Source organism: Antennarius striatus, chromosome 22 (assembly GCF_040054535.1).
Source record: "Antennarius striatus isolate MH-2024 chromosome 22, ASM4005453v1, whole genome shotgun sequence".
Classification (NCBI taxonomy): Eukaryota; Metazoa; Chordata; class Actinopteri; order Lophiiformes; family Antennariidae; genus Antennarius; species Antennarius striatus.
The window spans coordinates 175001-202501 of NC_090797.1; the positions used below are offsets into that span (position 1 = coordinate 175001).

Below are 27501 nucleotides of genomic sequence, written 5' to 3' on the forward strand. Positions count from 1 at the left end.
CAATTTCAAACTGATGCGGTTGATTGATCCAGACGAACCTAAAACCAGGTCGTGTTTGTAGAGAACACACGGACTCAGGAGGCGGAGCTAAAGCCTCACACTGCTACCTGGCTAATAGCTAATGTGGGCGTGACCCGGGGGTGGGTCACATGACATTGTCGCTGTGACATTTCCACTGGTGATGTGTTCGGTTGAGTCTTCATAGCCCCCCCCACACAACCCCCTCCTCCAGTGACTGGAGTGTTTGAGGTCACGCCCCCTCCTGCAAGGCCTGATGGGAAGGACGGACAGAAAGTCCTGATGGGAACAATTACCCAACCATCACTGCCCTCCAGGAGGTGTGTGTGTGTGTGTGTGTGTGTGTGTGACAGAGAGTATGTGTGTGTGTGTGTGTGTGTGTGTGTGTGTGTGTGTGTGTGTGTGTGACAGAGAGTATGTGTGTGTGTGTGTGTGTGTGTGTGTGTGTGTGACAGTGTGTGTGTGTCTGTGTGTGTGTGTGTGACAGAGAGTGTGTGTGTGTGTGTGTGTGTGTGTTACTGTGTGTGTGTGTGTGTGTATGAGAGAGTGTGTGTGTGTGTGTGTGTGTGTGTTTTACTGTGTGTGTGCGTGTCTGTGTGTGTGTATGTGTGTGTGTGAGAGTGTGTGTTTGTGTGTGTGTGTTTGTATGGGAGAGTGTGTGTGTGTGTGTGTGTGTCTGCGTTACTGTGTCTGTGTGTGTGTGTATGTGTGTGTGTGTGTGTGTTACTGTGTGTGTGTTACTGTGTGTGTGTTACTGTGTGTGTGTGTTACTGTGTGTGTGTGTGTGTGTGTTACTGTGTGTGTGTGTGTGTGTGTTACTGTGTGTGTGTCACTGTGTGTGTGTGTGTGTGTGTGTTACTGTGTTTGTGTGTGTGTGTGTGTGTGTTACTGTGTGTGTGTTACTGTGTGTGTGTGTGTGTGTGTGTGTGTGTGTGTTTGTGTGTGTTTGTGTGTTACTGTGTGTGTGTGTGTGTGTGTGTTACTGTGTGTGTGTTACTGTGTGTGTGTGTGTGTTACTGTGTTTGTGTTACTGTGTGTGTGTGTGTGTGTGTGTGTGACAGAGAGTATGTGTGTGTGTGTGTGTGTGTGTGTGTGTGTGTGTGTGTGTGACAGAGAGTATGTGTGTGTGTGTGTGTGTGTGTGTGTGTGTGTGTGTGTGTGTGTGTGTGTGTGACAGAGAGTATGTGTGTGTGTGTGTGTGTGTGTGTGTGTGTGTGTGTGTGACAGTGTGTGTGTGTCTGTGTGTGTGTGTGTGTGTGTTTGTGTGTGTTTGTGTGTGTGTTACTGTGTTTGTGTGTGTGTGTGTGTGTTACTGTGTGTGTGTGTGTGTTACTGTGTGTGTGTGTTTGTGTGTGTTTTTGTGTTACTGTGTGTGTGTGTTACTGTGTGTGTGTGTGTGTGTGTTTGTGTGTGTGTGTGTGTTACTGTGTGTGTGTGTGTGTGTGTTACTGTGTGTGTGTGTTTGTGTTACTGTGTGTGTGTGTTACTGTGTTTGTGTGTGTTTGTGTATGTGTGTGTGTGTGTGTGTGTGTGTGTTACTGTGTGTGTGTGTTTGTGTTACTGTGTGTGTGTGTCTGCGTTACTGTGTCTGTGTGTGTGTGTATGTGTGTGTCTGTGTTATTGTGTGTGTGTGTGTGTTACTGTGTGTGTGTGTGTGTTACTGTGTGTGTGTGTGTGTGTGTGTGTTACTGTGTGTGTGTGTGTGTTTGTGTGTGTGTGTGTGTGTGTTACAGTGTGTGTGTTACTGTGTGTGTGTGTTACTGTGTGTGTGTGTGTGTGTCTGCGTTAGTGTGTCTGTGTGTGTGTATGTGTGTGTGTGTGTGTGTGTTACTGTGTGTGTGTGTGTGTGTTACTGTGTGTGTGTGTGTGTGTTACTGTGTGTGTGTGTTACTGTGTGTGTGTGTGTGTGTTACTGTGTGTGTGTGTGTGTGTCACTGTGTGTGTGTGTGTGTGTTACTGTGTTTGTGTGTGTGTGTGTGTGTGTGTTACTGTGTGTGTTACTGTGTGTGTGTGTGTTTGTGTGTATTTGTGTGTTACTGTGTGTGTGTGTGTGTGTGTGTGTTACAGTGTGTGTGTTACTGTGTGTGTGTGTGTGTGTGTTACTGTGTGTGTGTGTGTGTGTTACTGTGTGTTACTGTGTTTGTGTGTGTTTGTGTGTTACTGTGTGTGTGTGTGTGTGTGTGTTACTGTGTGTGTGTGTGTGTGTGTTACTGTGTGTGTGTGTGTGTTACTGTGTGTGTGTGTGTTTGTGTGTGTGTGTGTGTGTGTTACTGTGTGTGTGTTACTGTGTGTGTGTGTGTGTGTGTGTGTTACTGTGTGTGTGTGTGTGTGTGTGTGTGTTACTGTGTGTGTGTTTGTGTGTGTGTGTGTTACTGTGTGTGTGTGTGTGTGTGTTACTGTGTGTGTGTGTGTTTGTGTGTGTGTGTGTTACTGTGTGTGTGTTACTGTGTGTGTGTGTGTGTGTGTTACTGTGTGTGTGTGTGTTACTGTGTGTGTGTTACTGTGTGTGTGTGTGTGTGTGTTACTGTGTTTGTGAGTGTTTGTGTGTTACTGTGTGTGTGTGTGTGTGTTACTGTGTGTGTGTGTTACTGTGTGTGTGTGTGTGTGTGTTACTGTGTTAATGTGTGTGTGTGTTACTGTGTTAATGTGTGTTACTGTGTGTGTGTGTGTGTGTGTGTGTTACTGTGTGTGTGTGTTACTGTGTTACTGTGTGTGTGTGTGTTACTGTGTGTGTGTGTGTGTGTTACTGTGTGTGTGTGTGTTACTGTGTGTGTGTGTGTGTGTGTGTGTGTGTGTGTTACTGTGTGTGTGTGTTACTCTGGTGTGTGTGTGTGTTACTGTGTGTGTGTGTTACTGTGTTACTGTGTGTGTGTGTGTGTGTTACTGTGTGTGTGTGTTACTGTGTGTGTGTGTGTGTGTGTGTGTGTGTGTGTCTGTGTGTGTGTGTCTGTGTGTGTGTGTGTGTGTGTGTGTGTGTGTGTGTATACCGCGTCTCTTCTGGGACTTTGTTGGAGGAACGGACAGAAGTGATGGATGATTGGACGGAGGAGGAGGGGGAGGAGTCACGTCTCCTGGACCTCAGATCCGGATGGTTAAATGAGGTGGGTGTATTTTTAGCTTCAGAATCCCCCCCCCCATGTATTCATCACTGCCCCAGGTTCATGCTAATAATACCCCCAGGGAGGAAGAGGCAGCTCTTCATCCATGACTGGTTGTACAGTAATCCATTACTCTGAGTCCCCGCCCCCTCCCTGAATGTTCATGAAAACATGAAGCTACTCCGCTAATGCTAAAGCTAACCCTGATGCTAACGCTAACCCTCTGACCTCTGAACCTCCACAGACCAGAACCTTCATCCGGTGGCTCCGCCCGCCATCAGTCTCTGCTGCCTCCTGCTGGCCGTCTCCAGTGCTGCAAGCCTCGACGTTCACAACCAGTTGACCTGCTGCTGAACATGTTTACTGAACATACATGACATGAACCACACATACATGTACTGGATTACATACATGTATATATATATATATATACATATATATATATATATATATATATATACACACGTGTATAGTGTATACATATACTGTATAAGTTCCTGTGACAGAAACAGACGAGCAGTGGCGCCCCCTGGTGGCGTGTTAGGGAAGGATGTTTATTCTAAACAGACTGAAAGGTGAACAAACGTTCTGATACACAACCGCTAGAACATGTCCCTGTGGTCCAGGCTCCGCCTACTCCACGCTCACATGTCCCTGTGGTCCAGGCTCCGCCTCCTCCACGCTCACACCGCCGCTCTTCTTCTGTGGACAAAACCTCAACGGTCCTCCTCAGCCTCTTCTTGACGTAAGACCACTTCATGTCCATCAGGAAGTGGTCTTCCTGATCCTGGTCCTCACCTCAACTTCCTGTTCAGTGGGAGCAGAAACCTGAAGATCCGACCAGAAAGACCAGGACCAACACAGATCCTGTGTTCACCCAGGTCTGGTGGTGGGTCTGATGGGGGTCTGATGGAGGTCTGTTGGGGGGTCTGATAGGGGGTCTGATGGGGGTTTGATGGGGGTCTAATGGGGGTCTGATGGGGGTTTGATGGGAGTCTAATGGGAGTTTGATCTGGGTTTGATGGGGGGGTCTGATAGGGGGTCTGGTGGGGGGTCTGATGGGGGTTTGATAGTGGGTCTGATAGGGGTCTGATGGGGGTCTGCTAGGGGGTCTGATGGGGGTTTGATGGGCGTCTGTTGGTGGGTCTTTGGTGGTCTACTGGGGGGTGTACTGGTAGATCGACTACTAGCATTAGCTCCATTTGACTGCAGACGTGCTAGCATTAGCTCCAGACGTGCTAGCATTAGCTCCAGTTGGCTGCAGACGTGCTAGCATTAGCTCCAGTTGGCTGCAGACGTGCTAGCATTAGCTCCAGTTGGCTGCAGATGTGCCAGCATTAGCTCCAGTTGGCTGCAGATGTGCTAGCATTAGCTCCAGTTGGCTGCAGACGTGCTAGCATTAGCTGAAATGTGAGGAGCGACCCGGATCTGGTCTCTGGGACCTGCTAAAGGTTCCTTTAAGGTGGAGCAACACCCGGAAGCGTTTGGAACCGGACCCCCGGGGACAGCGACGGACTCGTGGAGAAACAAAGACCAAACAAAATCATGGTGCGGGTCGTGGAAACAGGAAGTGAGTGGGGCGCCTCCGGATGGGGAGCTGGAGGCGCTTCAGAGGGGAGGAGCTGAGGTTCAGGGGACGCTGACTTGGAACGGACTTCCAGGCACGTTGTCGTCCCCCCACTTGACGATGAGGATGTAGCTTCCTTGTTCCTTGATGGTGTAGGTCACGTTGTACTTCCTGCTGCCCAGGTGTTTGACGTAGACCTCCTCGCAGGGCGTCTTCGGACCGTGAACGCCCACCATCAGCATATTGGTTCCTGCAGTGGAGACATCCATCAGTGGGGAGGGACCAACAGACAGACGCAGACGGACGCAGACGGACGCAGACAGACACAGACGGACGCAGACGGATGCAGACGTCCCCACCTGCTTTGCTGCAGTCGACTGTGAAGGTGTTCTTCTGACCCACGAAGGCCTTCGATAGGCCGGCGCCTCTGGACACGACTTTACTGGCATCTGAAGAGAACTTGGGTAACGACGCAAAGGCTTCTCCCATTGAAGCCTTGCTGACGGTTTCCACGACGACAGACGAGGTCTCGTGCAGACTGTGTCCACCTGACAGACGAGGTCCTGCAGAGGGAGTCAAAGAAGCGTTTGCTAAACTAATCCAGGCTGCGTCAGATTGCTGTAAACTGGTTCTGGTCCAGCTCAGACCTGGACCACAGCACACCTGTGGAGGTACACAGACCCACCTGAGACCTTGGCCTTGAAGGGACTGCCTACGATGTGTTGGGGTCCGCCGTACTTGATGGAGATCAGGTAGTTCCCGGGAGCCATGGGTGTGTAGGACACCTTGTAGCCCTCAGGACTGTCCTGACAGTCCATCTGGACCTTTGACGGGCCGTCGATGGTCACGGACAGTGCGCCTGAGCCGGCGTCACATGTGTTCACCACAAACTCCGAGGCCAAGCCTGAGGAACAGCACACGCATCATGGGCCACCATCTCAGTGAAACCTGTGTGTCACCTGTGGCTGTTCTATGCATACCGGTGGTCCCCCCTTCAAGTCCTGGTCCGGAGGCGGACACCATGCCAGGGTCTCCCACCTGGCCCAGTTCTCCCACTCGGATCTTGAAGGGGCTGCCGGGAACGTGGCCACCATTGAAGCGAACGTCGATGGAATGGACTCCGTTTTCCCTCGGGACGAAGCGGATCACGTGTTGGTCTGCAGAGACATGGGGGACATCCTGACTCTGGGTCGGACCCGGGTTGGTCTCTGTGGACGCACATCGTTACACATGTCCTTTTTGTCCTGTTGACTCTACAAGGTTCTCAGTCAGCCGCACTACATGTGGTGGAGCCAGACTGGAGCCTGGTGGGACTCCAGACCTGAAAGACCCAAACTCCTTTGGGCACCAGTACCGGAGCCCCTTTGGTACCAGAACCCCTGTGGGTCTCCTGCCTTACTTCATGCTGCATCTGCCCAAGGGACTGGAGGTGGACCAGGTCTGAGCTGCGGACGTGGACGTCAGGCTTCCAGCCAGAGCAGACCGTCTCCTGTTCTCCTGCTCTGACTCCAAAAGGACAAAGGAGAAGCGGAGGAGTTTGATGCGATAAAAGCTTCTCTAGGTCAAAGTCAAGAAGGAGCTGCTGGAAGAGTGGAGGAAGGTCTGTGAAGAAATGAAGCAGCTGTGGAACGACGTGGAGGAGAAGCAGCGGCGTGTTGTTGGCTTGGAACAGAGAGGGACCATCTGGGACAGAACAGGATGTGGTCACCACCGGCATCAAAGTCAAAATCTGTGGCTGGGGGAGAAGGAGAGACCACCGACAACAACGCTGAGACAGAGACAGGAGCAACAGGGGATTGCCCCACTCAGAGACGTGGAGGTCTTCTGAACGCACTGCCATCCGGGGGCAGGAGACCACCTGCAGCGTTAATAGAATTCTACAACCGTCAGCACCAGATTGCTCTCCTGAAACAAGGCTTCAGACTGGAAGGAAAAGACGTCTATATTCATGAGAACCTCACTAAGATGAATCCTGATATCGCTAAAAAAGGTCCTCAGCTGAAGAAGAATGGGCTGATGGACAACACCTGGGCCAACAACAGCAGGATCTTCACCAGAACAGAGCAGATGATCAGGAGTGTTGAGGCGCTGGAGAGATACGATCAATACGGTATGATCAATACGGTACGACCAAAAGCACAGCAGGAAATAAACATCTCTGTCCAGTCTGAAGACATGAAGGACCTGAACCAGAGAAGCTCTGAGCGAGATGGTTTGGAGCTGATAAATCTGTGCATCAAGTTCTGACGGACCTACATGGAATTATTGAGCCTGATTCTACAAAACAGGAAGGACAGGAGATGTTTCTCCACCAAACCGCTGGAAAACATTTCACGTCTGTTTGTTCACGTGTCGTTGATTCTGGGTCTCCTACCCGCCAGCCCCAGGTCACATGGTGGAGATGCTCCTGTGGTGGAGGTGTCCAGTCTGTTATAACATGAGGTCTCCAGTCTGTTATAACATGAAGGTGTCCAGTCTGTTATAACATGAGGTCTCCAGTCTGTTATAACATGAAGGTGTCCAGTCTGTTATAACATGAAGGTGTCCAGTCTGTTATAACATGAGGTGTCCAGTCTGTTATAACATGAAGGTGTCCAGTCTGTTATAACATGAAGGTGTCCAGTCTGTTATAACATGAAGGTGTCCAGTCTGTTATAACATGAAGGTGTCCAGTCTGTTATAACATGAGGTGTCCAGTCTGTTATAACATGAGGTGTCCAGTCTGTTATAACATGAAGGTGTCCAGTCTGTTATAACATGAAGGTGTCCAGTCTGTTATAACATGAGGTGTCCAGTCTGTTATAACATGAGGTGTCCAGTCTGTTATAACATGAAGGTGTCCAGTCTGTTATAACATGAAGGTGTCCAGTCTGTTATAACATGAAGGTGTCCAGTCTGTTATAACATGAGGTGTCCAGTCTGTTATAACATGAGGTGTCCAGTCTGTTATAACATGAGGTGTCCAGTCTGTTATAACATGAGGTGTCCAGTCTGTTATAACATGAGGTGTCCAGTCTGTTATAACATGAGGTGTCCAGTCTGTTATAACATGAAGGTGTCCAGTCTGTTATAACATGAAGGTGTCCAGTCTGTTATAACATGAAGGTGTCCAGTCTGTTATAACATGAGGTGTCCAGTCTGTTATAACATGAGGTGTCCAGTCTGTTATAACATGAGGTGTCCAGTCTGTTATAACATGAGGTGTCCAGTCTGTTATAACATGAGGTGTCCAGTCTGTTATAACATGAGGTGTCCAGTCTGTTATAACATGAGGTGTCCAGTCTGTTATAACATGAAGGTGTCCAGTCTGTCGGTCGGTCGGTCGGTCGGTCGTTCGGGTCTTACCGCTGTCCAGCTCGGTGACCTGCCCCTCCTCCGTGGCCCCTGAAGGGGACTGGATCTTGGCGTGGATCAGACCTCGAGCTCCGTTCAGCTGCACAGCGAAGGACGCCTCCTGGCCCACCTTCAGACCCGCCTCCTGCCCAGGAACACAGGGTCAACGTCCACTTCCTGGACCAGACGGACGTTTGCTGCTAGTCTCAGGAGAGTTGTTAGGGTCCACGTGGACACTGAGGGACCCGAGTGGACCCGGACGGAACCGCTCTGACCTGCAGGCTGGTGATGGTGAGACGCCGGGCGTCGTCCGACGGCGTGGCGATGGGGACGAGAAACGGAGAGTCGGGGACGTGCTCGTCGTTGAACTTGATGGAAACCTCGTAGTCGCCTGGGGACAAGGGGGCGGAGCCACGTTCACATGACATCACAGCAAAACATTCTGGACAGGAGACTCTTATCTGCTGGGTCTGGTTCTGATTCTGGTCCCGCGTCTCACCGGGCTCCTGCACCACGTAGGACACCCCACAGGACCCGTCCTTCCTGTCCTCAAAGGTGATCTCAGCCTTACTCGGTCCCTCCACCGCGATGGACAGACCCCCGGCCCCCGCCTCCCGGGTCCAGATGCTGAACTCAGCTGCAGTAAACAGAACCAGTCAGAACCAGTCAGAGCCGGGTCAGAACTGATCAGAACCGGTCAGAACCACCAGCCCACCTGGGATTCCAGCCACCCCCCGGTCCAGACCGGTTCCTCCAGCTCGGACCTTGTGGGCGCCTCCTTCCCCCAGGGGCCCCACGGTGAACTGGAAGGGGCTCCCGGGGACGTGTTGGCCCCGGTACCGCACGTTCACGGTGTGGGCCCCCATCTCCTGGGGGACGAAGCGGACGCTGTAGGTGCTGTCCTCCCCCCTGATGATCTCCGCCTCCTCCGTCCGTCCTCCAGGACTCGTCACCTGAGCCTCCATGTCCTGGGGACCGGGGTCACCTGGGGGGGTAGACTTTGATTGATCCCATTGGAGAAATGAGGTCACTAGAGTTAGCATGTTTTAAACGTGTGTGTGTGTGTGTGTGTGTGTGTGTGTGTGTGTGTGTGTGTGTGTTACTGTGTGTGTGTGTGTGTGTGTGTGTGTGTGTTACTGTGTGTGTGTGTGTGTGTGTGTTACTGTGTGTGTGTGTGTGTTTGTGCTACAGTGTGTGTGTGTGTGTGTGTGTGTGTGTGTGTGTGTGTGTGTGTGTGTTTGTGTTACTGTGTGTGTGTGTGTGTGTGTGTGTGTGTGTGTGTTACTGTGTGTGTGTGTGTGTGTGTGTGTGTGTGCTACAGTGTGTGTGTGTTACTGTGTGTGTGTGTGTGTGTGTGTGTGTGTTACTGTGTGTGTGTGTGTGTGTGTGTGTGTGTGTGTGTTACTGTGTGTGTGTGTGTGTGTTACTGTGTGTGTGTGTGTGTGTGTGTGTTACTGTGTGTGTGTGTGTGTGTGTGTGTGTGTGTGTTACTGTGTGTGTGTGTGTGTGTGTGTTACTGTGTGTGTGTGTGTGTTTGTGCTACAGTGTGTGTGTGTGTGTGTGTGTGTGTGTGTGTGTGTGTTTGTGTTACTGTGTGTGTGTGTGTGTGTGTGTGTGTGTGTGTGTTACTGTGTGTGTGTGTGTGTGTGTGTGTGTGTGTGTTACTGTGTGTGTGTGTGTGTGTGTGTGTGTGTTACTGTGTGTGTGTGTGTGTGTGTGTGTGTGTTACTGTGTGTGTGTGTGTGTGTGTGTGTGTGTGTGTGTGTGTTACTGTGTGTGTGTGTGTGTGTTACTGTGTGTGTGTGTGTGTGTGCTACAGTGTGTGTGTGTGTGTGTGTGTGTGTGTGTGTGTTACTGTGTGTGTGTGTGTGTGTGTGTTACTGTGTGTGTGTGTGTGTGTGTTACTGTGTGTGTGTGTGTGTTTGTGCTACAGTGTGTGTGTGTGTGTGTGTGTGTGTGTGTGTGTGTGTGTGTTTGTGTTACTGTGTGTGTGTGTGTGTGTGTGTGTTACTGTGTGTGTGTGTGTGTGTGTGTGTGTGCTACAGTGTGTGTGTGTTACTGTGTGTGTGTGTGTGTGTGTGTGTGTGTTACTGTGTGTGTGTGTGTGTGTGTGTGTGTGTGTGTGTGTGTTACTGTGTGTGTGTGTGTGTGTTACTGTGTGTGTGTGTGTGTGTGTGTGTGTGTGTGTGTGTGTGTGTGTGTTACTGTGTGTGTGTGTGTGTGTGTGTTACTGTGTGTGTGTGTGTGTTTGTGCTACAGTGTGTGTGTGTGTGTGTGTGTGTGTGTGTGTTTGTGTTACTGTGTGTGTGTGTGTGTGTGTGTGTGTGTGTGTGTTACTGTGTGTGTGTGTGTGTGTGTGTGTGTGTGTGCTACAGTGTGTGTGTGTTACTGTGTGTGTGTGTGTGTGTGTGTGTGTGTTACTGTGTGTGTGTGTGTGTGTGTGTGTGTGTGTGTGTGTGTGTGTTACTGTGTGTGTGTTACTGTGTGTGTGTGTGTGTGTGCTACAGTGTGTGTGTGTGTGTGTGTGTGTGTGTGTGTGTTACTGTGTGTGTGTGTGTGTGTGTGTGTGTGTGTGTGTGTGTGTGTGTGTGTGTTACTGTGTGTGTGTGTGTGTGTGTGTGCTACAGTGTGTGTGTGTTACTGTGTGTGTGTGTGTGTGTTACTGTGTGTGTGTGTGTGTTACTGTGTGTGTGTGTGTGTGTGTGTGTTACTGTGTGTGTGTGTGTGTTACTGTGTGTGTGTGTGTGTGTGCTACAGTGTGTGTGTGTGTTTGTGCTACAGTGTGTGTGTGTGTGTGTGTGTGTGTGTGTGTTACTGTGTGTGTGTGTGTGTTACTGTGTGTGTGTGTGTGTGTGTGTTACTGTGTGTGTGTGTGTGTGTGTGTGTGTGTGTGTGTGTGTGTGTGTGTGTGTGTGTGTGTTACTGTGTGTGTGTGTGTGTGTGTGTTACTGTGTGTGTGTGTGTGTTTGTGCTACAGTGTGTGTGTGTGTGTGTGTGTGTGTGTGTGTGTGTGTGTGTGTGTGTGTGTGTGTGTGTGTGTGTGTTTGTGTTACTGTGTGTGTGTGTGTGTGTGTGTTACTGTGTGTGTGTGTGTGTGTGTGTGTGTGCTACAGTGTGTGTGTGTTACTGTGTGTGTGTGTGTGTGTGTGTGTGTGTTACTGTGTGTGTGTGTGTGTGTGTGTGTGTGTGTGTGTGTTACTGTGTGTGTGTGTGTGTGTTACTGTGTGTGTGTGTGTGTGTGCTACAGTGTGTGTGTGTGTGTGTGTGTGTGTGTGTGTTACTGTGTGTGTGTGTGTGTGTGTGTGTGTGTGTGTGTGTGTTACTGTGTGTGTGTGTGTGTGTGTGTGCTACAGTGTGTGTGTGTTACTGTGTGTGTGTGTGTGTTACTGTGTGTGTGTGTGTGTTACTGTGTGTGTGTGTGTGTTACTGTGTGTGTGTGTGTGTGTGTGTGTTACTGTGTGTGTGTGTGTGTTACTGTGTGTGTGTGTGTGTGTGCTACAGTGTGTGTGTGTGTTAGAGAGGTGGGTAGCTCCTTCTCGGTGTGCCACAAATGAGCAGCTTGTAGGGGGCGGGGCTTTGCTCAAGGTCACCTCAGCAGTGCTCAGGAGGTGAACTGGCTCCTCCCACTCCCAGTAGCTCCGCCCACTGCCAGCTCACATTGCAGATGTTTTTGGTCCATGTGGGTCTAGAACCGCCGACCCTCTGGTCCCTGTCCAGGACCTAGTGGACTGGACTACTGCCCCCCACCCCCCCAGGTTACTCCTCCCACCGATCCAGAGACCAGACCTGGACCACTAGACCAGAACCAATGAGATCTCTCGTTAGATCAGACATAGGTGATGTGGGCGTGGCCACAGCATGGGGCGGGTCATCAGGGAAGTCATCCAGGTTCGTCAGGTGGTTCAGGTCACGTCCAGCAGCTTCCCACTGATCTGGGTCCATCCAGAACCAACTAATCGGTACCTCGCCTCCCGGTCCGGTACAGCACTGTGTCCAGGTCCAACCCAGACCCGGGTCTGGGTTGGACCTGGACTGTCTTTTGGCTGATGGCGGTCTTTGATGGCGTTGACAGCTGTGGGTTCCCGGTTTGTCACCACCTGGGGAACCGGGTCAGGACCTCATCTCCATCCAGAAGAAAGACGGGTCACAGGTCCAGCTTTGATGGACCAACAGATGAAAACACAGGAACCGACTCAAACCAGACCAGAAGACCTCTGGGTGGAGAACCAGAGGTCCTCTGGGTGGAGAACCAGAGGTCCTCTGGGTGGAGAACCAGAGGTCCTCTGGGTGGAGAACCAGAGGTCCTCTGGGTGGAGAACCAGAGGTCCTCTGGGTGGAGAACCAGAGGTCCTCTGGGTGGAGAACCAGAGGTCCTCTGGGTGGAGAACCAGAGGTCCTCTGGGTGGAGAACCAGAGGTCCTCTGGGTGGAGAACCAGAGGTCTTCTGGGTGGAGAACCAGAGGACCTGAGTTAACATTCCAGGTCCAGAATCTAGAAGCGTGTCTGGTCCTCATGAAGCAAGGCGGGGTCTTGGGTAGAGAACTGGTGGGAGCCTCCTGAGGTTCTGGTGGGGGGGTTAGGATGGACCTTCATGCATCAGACCGGACGCCACACCAACACCCACCGTCCTGAAGCGGGGGCCGCCCGCTCGCAGACACGCCGTCGAAGCCGCCCAGGAAGTCTCCGAAGACGTCTCTGAAGGGCTCCCCCCCCACCTGGGTGCTCTCCTCCACGCGGACCTCCCTCTTGGTCTCGCCCCCCCGGGTCTTGCTGATCTCGGTGCGCTCCGTGCGGGTGTAGGTGTGGCTGCTGCGGGTGAAGGTGCGGGTCAGGCGCTCCTGAGCCGACACCATGTGGAACCAGTTCCCTAAGAAGCAGGAGGGGGGGTGAGGAGCAAGCAGAAGCGGCGGAGTCGGGGGCGGAGCCCGGCCTCACAGCTCACCTGGGATCTTCAGGTTGAGGTCACAGGTGCTGCCCACGGTGGCGATTGGGGGCGCCTGGCGCCTCCTGGTGATGCTCTCCTTCATCCGGCCCTCCCCACACACCCTGACCGTAAAAGGACTTCCTGTTTGGACAGAGAGACAGGAAGTCCAGCCAGTGGCACTAGACTGGTGACATCATCGATGACATCATCACGTCAGTACGCTGACATCTACTGAGTATAGATGAGTGATTAATGATTATGGACAGGTTATAGATAACAGATGATGGATTATTGGTTATAGATGATAGTTCTTCTCTATAACTGATGACATCATAATTTAACAGTGTTGGTCTCTGTTCTCCAGAACACATCAGAACTGGTCCCCGTCACGCGGTTCAGGGGCGTGTCGGGTTGGGGGCAGGTTGGGGGCGTGTCAGGTTTGGTTGGGGGCGTGTTGGGTTGGGGGCGTGTCAGTCAAGGGCGTGTCGGTTAGGGGCGTGTTGGGGGCGGGACCTGGGACATGCTGGTCGGCAAACTTGATGTTGATGATGTAGCTGCCCGGCTCGGTGGGGCAGTAGGTGACCCGACAGGTGCCGTCCTCCACGTCCTCACAGGTGATGTCCACCTTGCTGGGCCCCTCGATGGACAGCCCCAGACCGCCGTAGCCTTCAGCCAATCAGAGCACAGACAAGCTTTACCGCTGCCGTCACCGATCGCTGGTCATCAAGTATTGATCGCACCTGCGTTCCTCGTGTCCACCATGAACTCGGCCACCTGGAGGGCATGGCCCTCGGCCAGCCCCCCCCCGTACACCTGCACCTTGCTGGCGTCGCCGATCTCCGATTGGCCGACCACGATCTTAAAGGGACTATTAGTCACATGCTTCCCGCCCTTCTTCACGCTCACCACGTGTTCCCCGACCTCCTTAGGCGTGAACGAGATCCCTGCAGAATCACACGTATGTTCACCACACACATGTTCACCACACGCATTCACCACATGTATGTTCACCACACGTATGTTCACCACACGCATTCACCACACGTATGTTCACCACACATCTGCTCACCGATGTGCCGGTTGGGGAGCCTCTTGAGCAGACACGGCTCCTCGTGTCCGGACGGCGCCCTGATGCTCGCCGTCAGGCTGCTCAGGTCCGTCTCCAGGATCTTCAGCGACACGTCTGTTGCCGTGCCGACATTCAGCTGAGACGTGGTGACGGGCTCGTCCCCTGGGGATCAGAGGACACGAATCAGCAGGAACCGACCGTCAATCAATAAGATCGATCGGCAACCTTCAAACGACAGCGAGCTCCGAGGAACGCCCCCCTTTGGGACCAGAACCAGGAGTGAAGTCAACTACTGAAACACAATCTGATCAATTTCCTCTTTTCCTGCAGAGTCCAGCCAATAATCATCACTGTTAAAGAAACACGACTTAACAGTCACATGACTCGACATAGACACACCCTGACATGACATAGACACAATATGACATGAAATAGACACACCCTGAAATGACGTAGACACACAGCAAGACATGACAGAGATACAACCTGACATGACATAAAGACACAACATGACAGAGACACACAACATGACATGACATGACACACAACATGACATAGAGACACAATATGAGATCAACATGATATGAACACAACATGTAATGACATATAGACACAACATGACACATAGACAACATGACAGAGTCATAACGTGACATAGAACCATAACACAACATGACAGAGACACAACGTGACACATAGACACAACGTGACATAGACACAACATGACAGACACAACGTGATAGACACAACGTGACAGACACAACGTGAAAGACACAACGTGACACATAGACACAACGTGACAGACACAACGTGACATAGACACAACGTGACAGACGCAACGTGACAGACACAACGTGACAGACACAACGTGACATAGACACAACGTGACAGACACAACGTGATAGACACAACGTGACAGACACAACGTGACAGACACAACGTGACACATAGACACAACGTGACAGACACAACGTGACAGACACAACGTGACATAGACACAACGTGACATAGACACAACGTGACATAGACGCAACGTGACAGACACAACGTGACAGACACAACGTGACAGACACAACGTGACAGACACAACGTGACATAGACACAACGTGACAGACACAACGTGACAGACACAACGTGACAGACACAACGTGACAGACACAACGTGACAGACACCACGTGACACATAGACACAACGTGACATAGACACAACATGACACATAGACACAACGTGACAGACACAACGTGACAGACACAACGTGACAGACACAACGTGACAGACACAACGTGACACATAGACACAACGTGACAGACACAACGTGACAGACACAACGTGACAGACACAACGTGACATAGACACAACGTGACAGACGCAACGTGACAGACACAACGTGACAGACACAACGTGACATAGACACAACGTGACAGACACAACGTGATAGACACAACGTGACAGACACAACGTGACAGACACAACGTGACACATAGACACAACGTGACAGACACAACGTGACAGACACAACGTGACATAGACACAACGTGACATAGACACAACGTGACATAGACACAACGTGACAGACACAACGTGACATAGACACAACGTGACAGACGCAACGTGACAGACACAACGTGACAGACACAACGTGACAGACACAACGTGACAGACACAACGTGACAGACACAACGTGACATAGACACAACGTGACAGACACAACGTGACAGACACAACGTGACAGACACAACGTGACAGACACAACGTGACAGACACAACGTGACAGACACAACGTGACACATAGACACAACGTGACATAGACACAACGTGACAGACACAACGTGACAGACACAACGTGACAGACACAACGTGACAGACACAACGTGACACATAGACACAACGTGACAGACACAACGTGACACATAGACACAACGTGACAGACACAACGTGACATAGACACAACGTGACACATAGACACAACGTGACAGACACAACGTGACAGACACAACGTGACAGACACAACGTGACACATAGACACAACGTGACAGACACAACGTGACACACAGACACAACGTGACATAGACACAACGTGACACATAGACACAACGTGACAGACACAACGTGACACATAGACAAAACGTAACAGACACAACGTGACACATAGACACAACGTGACAGACACAACGTGACAGACAGAACGTGACAGACACAACGTGACATAGACACAACGTGACATAGACACAACGTGACACATAGACACAACGTGACAGACACAACGTGACACACAGACACAACGTAACAGACACAACGTGACACATAGACACAACGTGACAGACACAACGTGACACATAGACACAACGTGACACATAGACACAACGTGACAGACACAACGTGACACATAGACACAACATGACAGACACAACGTGACAGACACAACGTGACACATAGACACAACGTGACAGACACAACGTGACAGACACAACGTGACAGACACAACGTGACAGACACAACGTGACAGACACAACGTGACACATAGACACAACGTGACAGACACAACGTGAAACATGGACACAACGTGACATAGACACAACGTGACAGACACAACGTGACAGACACAACGTGACAGACACAACGTGACACAGACACAACGTGACAGACACAACGTGACAGACACAACGTGACAGACACAACGTGACAGACACAACGTGACAGACACAACGTGACACATAGACACAACGTGACAGACACAACGTGACAGACACAACGTGACAGACACAACGTGACAGACACAACGTGACAGACACAACGTGACACATAGACACAACGTGACAGACACAACGTGAAAGACACAACGTGACACATAGACACAACGTGACAGACACAACGTGACAGACACAACGTGACAGACACAACGTGACAGACACAACGTGACACATAGACACAACGTAACAGACACAACGTGACAGACACAACGTGACACATAGACACAACGTGACATAGACACAACGTGACAGACACAACGTGACAGACACAACGTGACACATAGACACAACGTGACAGACACAACGTGACAGACACAACGTGACAGACACAACGTGACAGACACAACGTGACACATAGACACAACGTGACAGACACAACGTGACACACAGACACAACGTGACATAGACACAACGTGACACATAGACACAACGTGACAGACACAACGTGACACATAGACACAACGTAACAGACACAACGTGACACATAGACACAACGTGACAGACACAACATGACACATAGACACAACGTGACAGACACAACGTGACAGACAGAACGTGACAGACACAACGTGACATAGACACAACGTGACATAGACACAACGTGACACATAGACACAACGTGACAGACACAACGTGACACACAGACACAACGTAACAGACACAACGTGACACATAGACACAACGTGACAGACACAACGTGACACATAGACACAACGTGACACATAGACACAACGCGACAGACACAACGTGACACATAGACACAACGTGACAGACACAACGTGACACATAGACACAACGTGACACATAGACACAACGTGACAGACACAACGTGACAGACACAACGTGACAGACACAACGTGACACATAGACACAACGTGACAGACACAACATGACAGACACAACGTGACACATAGACACAACGTGACAGACACAACGTGACAGACACAACGTGACAGACACAACGTGACACATAAACACAACGTGACAGACACAACGTGACAGACACAACGTGACACATAGACACAACGTGACAGACACAACGTGACAGACACAACGTGACAGACACAACGTGACAGACACAACGTGACACATAGACACAACGTAACAGACACAACGTGACAGACACAACGTGACACATAGACACAACGTGACATAGACACAACGTGACAGACACAACGTGACAGACACAACGTGACACATAGACACAACGTGACAGACACAACGTGACAGACACAACGTGACAGACACAACGTGACAGACACAACGTGACACATAGACACAACGTGACAGACACAACGTGACAGACACAACGTGACAGACACAACGTGACACATAGACACAACGTGACAGACACAACGTGACAGACACAACGTGACAGACACAACGTGACACATAGACACAACGTGACAGACACAACGTGACACACAGACACAACGTGACCTAGACACAACGTGACACATAGACACAACGTGACAGACACAACGTGACACATAGACAAAACGTAACAGACACAACGTGACACATAGACACAACGTGACAGACACAACGTGACAGACAGAACGTGACAGACACAACGTGACACATAGACACAACGTGACATAGACACAACGTGACACATAGACACAACGTGACAGACACAACGTGACACACAGACACAACGTAACAGACACAACGTGACACATAGACACAACGTGACAGACACAACGTGACACATAGACACAACGTGACACATAGACACAACGTGACAGACACAACGTGACACATAGACACAACGTGACAGACACAACGTGACAGACACAACGTGACACATAGACACAACGTGACAGACACAACGTGACAGACACAACGTGACAGACACAACGTGACAGACACAACGTGACAGACACAACGTGACAGACACAACGTGACACATAGACACAACGTGACAGACACAACGTGACACATAGACACAACGTGACATAGACACAACGTGACAGACACAACGTGACAGACACAACGTGACACAGACACAACGTGACAGACACAACGTGACAGACACAACGTGACAGACACAACGTGACAGACACAACGTGACACATAGACACAACGTGACAGACACAACGTGACAGACACAACGTGACACAGACACAACGTGACAGACACAACGTGACAGACACAACGTGACAGACACAACGTGACAGACACAACGTGACAGACACAACGTGACACATAGACACAACGTAACAGACACAACGTGACACAGAGACACAACGTGACAGACACAACGTGACACATAGACACAACGTGACAGACACAACGTGACAGACACAACGTGACAGACACAACGTGACACATAGACACAACGTGACAGACACAACGTGACATAGACACAACGTGACACATAGACACAACGTGACAGACACAACGTGACACATAGACACAACGTAACAGACACAACGTGACACATAGACACAACGTGACAGACACAACGTGACACATAGACACAACGTGACAGACACAACGTGACAGACAGAACGTGACAGACACAACGTGACATAGACACAACGTGACACATAGACACAACGTGACAGACACAACGTGACACACAGACACAACGTAACAGACACAACGTGACACATAGACACAACGTGACAGACACAACGTGACACATAGACACAACGTGACACATAGACACAACGTGACAGACACAACGTGACACATAGACACAACGTGACAGACACAACGTGACACATAGACACAACGTGACAGACACAACGTGACAGACACAATGTGACAGACACAACGTGACAGACGCAACGTGACACATAGACACAACGTGACATAGACACAACGTGACACATAGACACAACGTGACAGACACAACGTGACACATAGACACAACGTGACACATAGACACAACGTGACACATAGACACAACGTGACAGACACAACGTGACAGACACAACGTGACAGACACAACGTGACAGACACAACGTGACAGACACAACGTGACAGACACAACGTGACAGACACAACGTGACATAGACACAACGTGACACATAGACACAACGTGACAGACACAACGTGACACATAGACACAACGTAACAGACACAACGTGACACATAGACACAACGTGACAGACACAACGTGACACATAGACACAACGTGACAGACACAACGTGACAGACACAACGTGACAGACAGAACGTGACAGACACAACGTGACATAGACACAACGTGACACATAGACACAACGTGACAGACACAACGTGACACACAGACACAACGTAACAGACACAACGTGACACATAGACACAACGTGACAGACACAACGTGACACATAGACACAACGTGACACATAGACACAACGTGACAGACACAACGTGACACATAGACACAACGTGACACATAGACACAACGTGACACATAGACACAACGTGACAGACACAACGTGACAGACACAACGTGACAGACGCAACGTGACACATAGACACAACAAAGTGACATAGACACAACGTGACACATAGACACAACGTGACAGACACAACGTGACACATAGACACAACGTGACAGACACAACGTGACACATAGACAAAACGTAACAGACACAACGTGACACATAGACACAACGTGACAGACACAACGTGACAGACAGAACGTGACAGACACAACGTGACACATAGACACAACGTGACATAGACACAACGTGACACATAGACACAACGTGACAGACACAACGTGACACACAGACACAACGTAACAGACACAACGTGACACATAGACACAACGTGACAGACACAACGTGACACATAGACACAACGTGACACATAGACACAACGTGACAGACACAACGTGACACATAGACACAACGTGACAGACACAACGTGACAGACACAACGTGACACATAGACACAACGTGACAGACACAACGTGACAGACACAACGTGACACATAGACACAACGTGACAGACACAACGTGACACATAGACACAACGTGACATAGACACAACGTGACAGACACAACGTGACAGACACAACGTGACACAGACACAACGTGACAGACACAACGTGACAGACACAACGTGACAGACACAACGTGACAGACACAACGTGACAGACACAACGTGACACATAGACACAACGTGACAGACACAACGTGACAGACACAACGTGACACATAGACACAACGTGACAGACACAACGTGACAGACACAACGTGACAGACACAACGTGACACATAGACACAACGTGACAGACACAACGTGACATAGACACAACGTGACACATAGACACAACGTGACAGACACAACGTGACACATAGACACAACGTAACAGACACAACGTGACACATAGACACAACGTGACAGACACAACGTGACACATAGACACAACGTGACAGACACAACGTGACAGACAGAACGTGACAGACACAACGTGACATAGACACAACGTGACACATAGACACAACGTGACAGACACAACGTGACACACAGACACAACGTAACAGACACAACGTGACACATAGACACAACGTGACAGACACAACGTGACACATAGACACAACGTGACACATAGACACAACGTGACAGACACAACGTGACACATAGACACAACGTGACAGACACAACGTGACACATAGACACAACGTGACAGACACAACGTGACAGACACAACGTGACAGACACAACGTGACAGACACAACGTGACAGACACAACGTGACAGACACAACGTGACACATAGACACAACGTGACAGACACAACGTGACACATAGACACAACGTGACACATAGACACAACGTGACACATAGACACAACGTGACAGACACAACGTGACAGACACAACGTGACAGACACAACGTGACAGACACAACGTGACAGACACAACGTGACATAGACACAACGTGACACATAGACACAACGTGACAGACACAACGTGACACATAGACACAACGTAACAGACACAACGTGACACATAGACACAACGTGACAGACACAACGTGACACATAGACACAACGTGACAGACACAACGTGACAGACAGAACGTGACAGACACAACGTGACATAGACACAACGTGACACATAGACACAACGTGACAGACACAACGTGACACACAGACACAACGTAACAGACACAACGTGACACATAGACACAACGTGACAGACACAACGTGACACATAGACACAACGTGACACATAGACACAACGTGACAGACACAACGTGACACATAGACACAACGTGACACATAGACACAACGTGACAGACACAACGTGACAGACACAACGTGACAGACACAACGTGACACAGACACAACGTGACAGACACAACGTGACAGACACAACGTGACAGACACAACGTGACAGACACAACGTGACAGACACAACGTGACACATAGACACAACGTGACAGACACAACGTGACAGACACAACGTGACACAGACACAACGTGACAGACACAACGTGACAGACACAACGTGACAGACACAACGTGACAGACACAACGTGACACAGACACAACGTGACAGACACAACGTGACAGACACAACGTGACAGACACAACGTGACAGACACAACGTGACAGACACAACGTGACACATAGACACAACGTAACAGACACAACGTGACACAGAGACACAACGTGACAGACACAACGTGACACATAGACACAACGTGACAGACACAACGTGACAGACACAACGTGACAGACACAACGTGACACATAGACACAACGTGACAGACACAACGTGACATAGACACAACGTGACACATAGACACAACGTGACAGACACAACGTGACACATAGACACAACGTAACAGACACAACGTGACACATAGACACAACGTGACAGACACAACGTGACACATAGACACAACGTGACAGACACAACGTGACAGACAGAACGTGACAGACACAACGTGACATAGACACAACGTGACACATAGACACAACGTGACAGACACAACGTGACACACAGACACAACGTAACAGACACAACGTGACACATAGACACAACGTGACAGACACAACGTGACACATAGACACAACGTGACACATAGACACAACGTGACAGACACAACGTGACACATAGACACAACGTGACAGACACAACGTGACACATAGACACAACGTGACAGACACAACGTGACAGACACAATGTGACAGACACAACGTGACAGACGCAACGTGACACATAGACACAACGTGACATAGACACAACGTGACACATAGACACAACGTGACAGACACAACGTGACACATAGACACAACGTGACACATAGACACAACGTGACACATAGACACAACGTGACAGACACAACGTGACAGACACAACGTGACAGACACAACGTGACAGACACAACGTGACAGACACAACGTGACAGACACAACGTGACAGACACAACGTGACATAGACACAACGTGACACATAGACACAACGTGACAGACACAACGTGACACATAGACACAACGTAACAGACACAACGTGACACATAGACACAACGTGACAGACACAACGTGACACATAGACACAACGTGACAGACACAACGTGACAGACACAACGTGACAGACAGAACGTGACAGACACAACGTGACATAGACACAACGTGACACATAGACACAACGTGACAGACACAACGTGACACACAGACACAACGTAACAGACACAACGTGACACATAGACACAACGTGACAGACACAACGTGACACATAGACACAACGTGACACATAGACACAACGTGACAGACACAACGTGACACATAGACACAACGTGACACATAGACACAACGTGACACATAGACACAACGTGACAGACACAACGTGACAGACACAACGTGACAGACGCAACGTGACACATAGACACAACAAAGTGACATAGACACAACGTGACACATAGACACAACGTGACAGACACAACGTGACACATAGACACAACGTGACAGACACAACGTGACACATAGACAAAACGTAACAGACACAACGTGACACATAGACACAACGTGACAGACACAACGTGACAGACAGAACGTGACAGACACAACGTGACACATAGACACAACGTGACATAGACACAACGTGACACATAGACACAACGTGACAGACACAACGTGACACACAGACACAACGTAACAGACACAACGTGACACATAGACACAACGTGACAGACACAACGTGACACATAGACACAACGTGACACATAGACACAACGTGACAGACACAACGTGACACATAGACACAACGTGACAGACACAACGTGACAGACACAACGTGACACATAGACACAACGTGACAGACACAACGTGACAGACACAACGTGACACATAGACACAACGTGACAGACACAACGTGACACATAGACACAACGTGACATAGACACAACGTGACAGACACAACGTGACAGACACAACGTGACACAGACACAACGTGACAGACACAACGTGACAGACACAACGTGACAGACACAACGTGACAGACACAACGTGACAGACACAACGTGACACATAGACACAACGTGACAGACACAACGTGACAGACACAACGTGACACATAGACACAACGTGACAGACACAACGTGACAGACACAACGTGACAGACACAACGTGACACATAGACACAACGTGACAGACACAACGTGACATAGACACAACGTGACACATAGACACAACGTGACAGACACAACGTGACACATAGACACAACGTAACAGACACAACGTGACACATAGACACAACGTGACAGACACAACGTGACACATAGACACAACGTGACAGACACAACGTGACAGACAGAACGTGACAGACACAACGTGACATAGACACAACGTGACACATAGACACAACGTGACAGACACAACGTGACACACAGACACAACGTAACAGACACAACGTGACACATAGACACAACGTGACAGACACAACGTGACACATAGACACAACGTGACACATAGACACAACGTGACAGACACAACGTGACACATAGACACAACGTGACAGACACAACGTGACACATAGACACAACGTGACAGACACAACGTGACAGACACAACGTGACAGACACAACGTGACAGACACAACGTGACAGACACAACGTGACAGACACAACGTGACACATAGACACAACGTGACAGACACAACGTGACACATAGACACAACGTGACACATAGACACAACGTGACACATAGACACAACGTGACAGACACAACGTGACAGACACAACGTGACAGACACAACGTGACAGACACATTGTGACAGACACAACGTGACATAGACACAACGTGACACATAGACACAACGTGACAGACACAACGTGACACATAGACACAACGTAACAGACACAACGTGACACATAGACACAACGTGACAGACACAACGTGACACATAGACACAACGTGACAGACACAACGTGACAGACACAACGTGACAGACAGAACGTGACAGACACAACGTGACATAGACACAACGTGACACATAGACACAACGTGACAGACACAACGTGACACACAGACACAACGTAACAGACACAACGTGACACATAGACACAACGTGACAGACACAACGTGACACATAGACACAACGTGACACATAGACACAACGTGACAGACACAACGTGACACATAGACACAACGTGACACATAGACACAACGTGACAGACACAACGTGACAGACACAACGTGACAGACACAACGTGACACAGACACAACGTGACAGACACAACGTGACAGACACAACGTGACAGACACAACGTGACAGACACAACGTGACAGACACAACGTGACACATAGACACAACGTGACAGACACAACGTGACAGACACAACGTGACACAGACACAACGTGACAGACACAACGTGACAGACACAACGTGACAGACACAACGTGACAGACACAACGTGACAGACACAACGTGACACATAGACACAACGTAACAGACACAACGTGACACAGAGACACAACGTGACAGACACAACGTGACACATAGACACAACGTGACAGACACAACGTGACAGACACAACGTGACAGACACAACGTGACACATAGACACAACGTGACAGACACAACGTGACATAGACACAACGTGACACATAGACACAACGTGACAGACACAACGTGACACATAGACACAACGTAACAGACACAACGTGACACATAGACACAACGTGACAGACACAACGTGACACATAGACACAACGTGACAGACACAACGTGACAGACAGAACGTGACAGACACAACGTGACATAGACACAACGTGACACATAGACACAACGTGACAGACACAACGTGACACACAGACACAACGTAACAGACACAACGTGACACATAGACACAACGTGACAGACACAACGTGACACATAGACACAACGTGACACATAGACACAACGTGACAGACACAACGTGACACATAGACACAACGTGACAGACACAACGTGACACATAGACACAACGTGACAGACACAACGTGACAGACACAATGTGACAGACACAACGTGACAGACGCAACGTGACACATAGACACAACGTGACATAGACACAACGTGACACATAGACACAACGTGACAGACACAACGTGACACATAGACACAACGTGACACATAGACACAACGTGACACATAGACACAACGTGACAGACACAACGTGACAGACACAACGTGACAGACACAACGTGACAGACACAACGTGACAGACACAACGTGACAGACACAACGTGACAGACACAACGTGACATAGACACAACGTGACACATAGACACAACGTGACAGACACAACGTGACACATAGACACAACGTAACAGACACAACGTGACACATAGACACAACGTGACAGACACAACGTGACACATAGACACAACGTGACAGACACAACGTGACAGACACAACGTGACAGACAGAACGTGACAGACACAACGTGACATAGACACAACGTGACACATAGACACAACGTGACACACAGACACAACGTAACAGACACAACGTGACACATAGACACAACGTGACAGACACAACGTGACACATAGACACAACGTGACACATAGACACAACGTGACAGACACAACGTGACACATAGACACAACGTGACACATAGACACAACGTGACACATAGACACAACGTGACAGACACAACGTGACAGACACAACGTGACAGACGCAACGTGACACATAGACACAACAAAGTGACATAGACACAACGTGACACATAGACACAACGTGACAGACACAACGTGACACATAGACACAACGTGACAGACACAACGTGACACATAGACAAAACGTAACAGACACAACGTGACACATAGACACAACGTGACAGACACAACGTGACAGACAGAACGTGACAGACACAACGTGACACATAGACACAACGTGACATAGACACAACGTGACACATAGACACAACGTGACAGACACAACGTGACACACAGACACAACGTAACAGACACAACGTGACACATAGACACAACGTGACAGACACAACGTGACACATAGACACAACGTGACACATAGACACAACGTGACAGACACAACGTGACACATAGACACAACGTGACAGACACAACGTGACAGACACAACGTGACACATAGACACAACGTGACAGACACAACGTGACAGACACAACGTGACACATAGACACAACGTGACAGACACAACGTGACACATAGACACAACGTGACATAGACACAACGTGACAGACACAACGTGACAGACACAACGTGACACAGACACAACGTGACAGACACAACGTGACAGACACAACGTGACAGACACAACGTG

General features: G+C 49.6%; 1 protein-coding gene across 13 annotated transcripts in view; it reads right to left on the reverse strand.

Moving 5' to 3' along the window:
* Positions 1–3654: 3654 nt before the first annotated feature.
* LOC137589475 (filamin-C-like) overlaps positions 3655–27501 on the reverse strand; it is a 55937-nt gene continuing 32090 nt past the window's right edge. For 9 of the 13 annotated variants that reach the window (XM_068307270.1, XM_068307269.1, XM_068307267.1 and 6 more), the window contains 13 exons: positions 14010–14171; positions 13681–13884; positions 13454–13606; positions 12959–13081; positions 12641–12883; positions 8732–9001; positions 8516–8653; positions 8292–8407; positions 8029–8161; positions 5664–5840; positions 5369–5587; positions 5043–5246; positions 3655–4933 (listed from right to left, as the gene is read on the reverse strand). In XM_068307270.1, the coding sequence (XP_068163371.1) occupies positions 4746–4933; positions 5043–5246; positions 5369–5587; positions 5664–5840; positions 8029–8161; positions 8292–8407; positions 8516–8653; positions 8732–9001; positions 12641–12883; positions 12959–13081; positions 13454–13606; positions 13681–13884; positions 14010–14171 (2330 nt within the window). In that variant the 3' untranslated portion in view covers positions 3655–4745. The remainder of the gene's footprint in view (positions 4934–5042; positions 5247–5368; positions 5588–5663; positions 5841–8028; positions 8162–8291; positions 8408–8515; positions 8654–8731; positions 9002–12640; positions 12884–12958; positions 13082–13453; positions 13607–13680; positions 13885–14009; positions 14172–27501) is intronic. The other 4 variants (XM_068307272.1, XM_068307271.1, XM_068307268.1 and 1 more) reach the window with 1 other exon arrangement.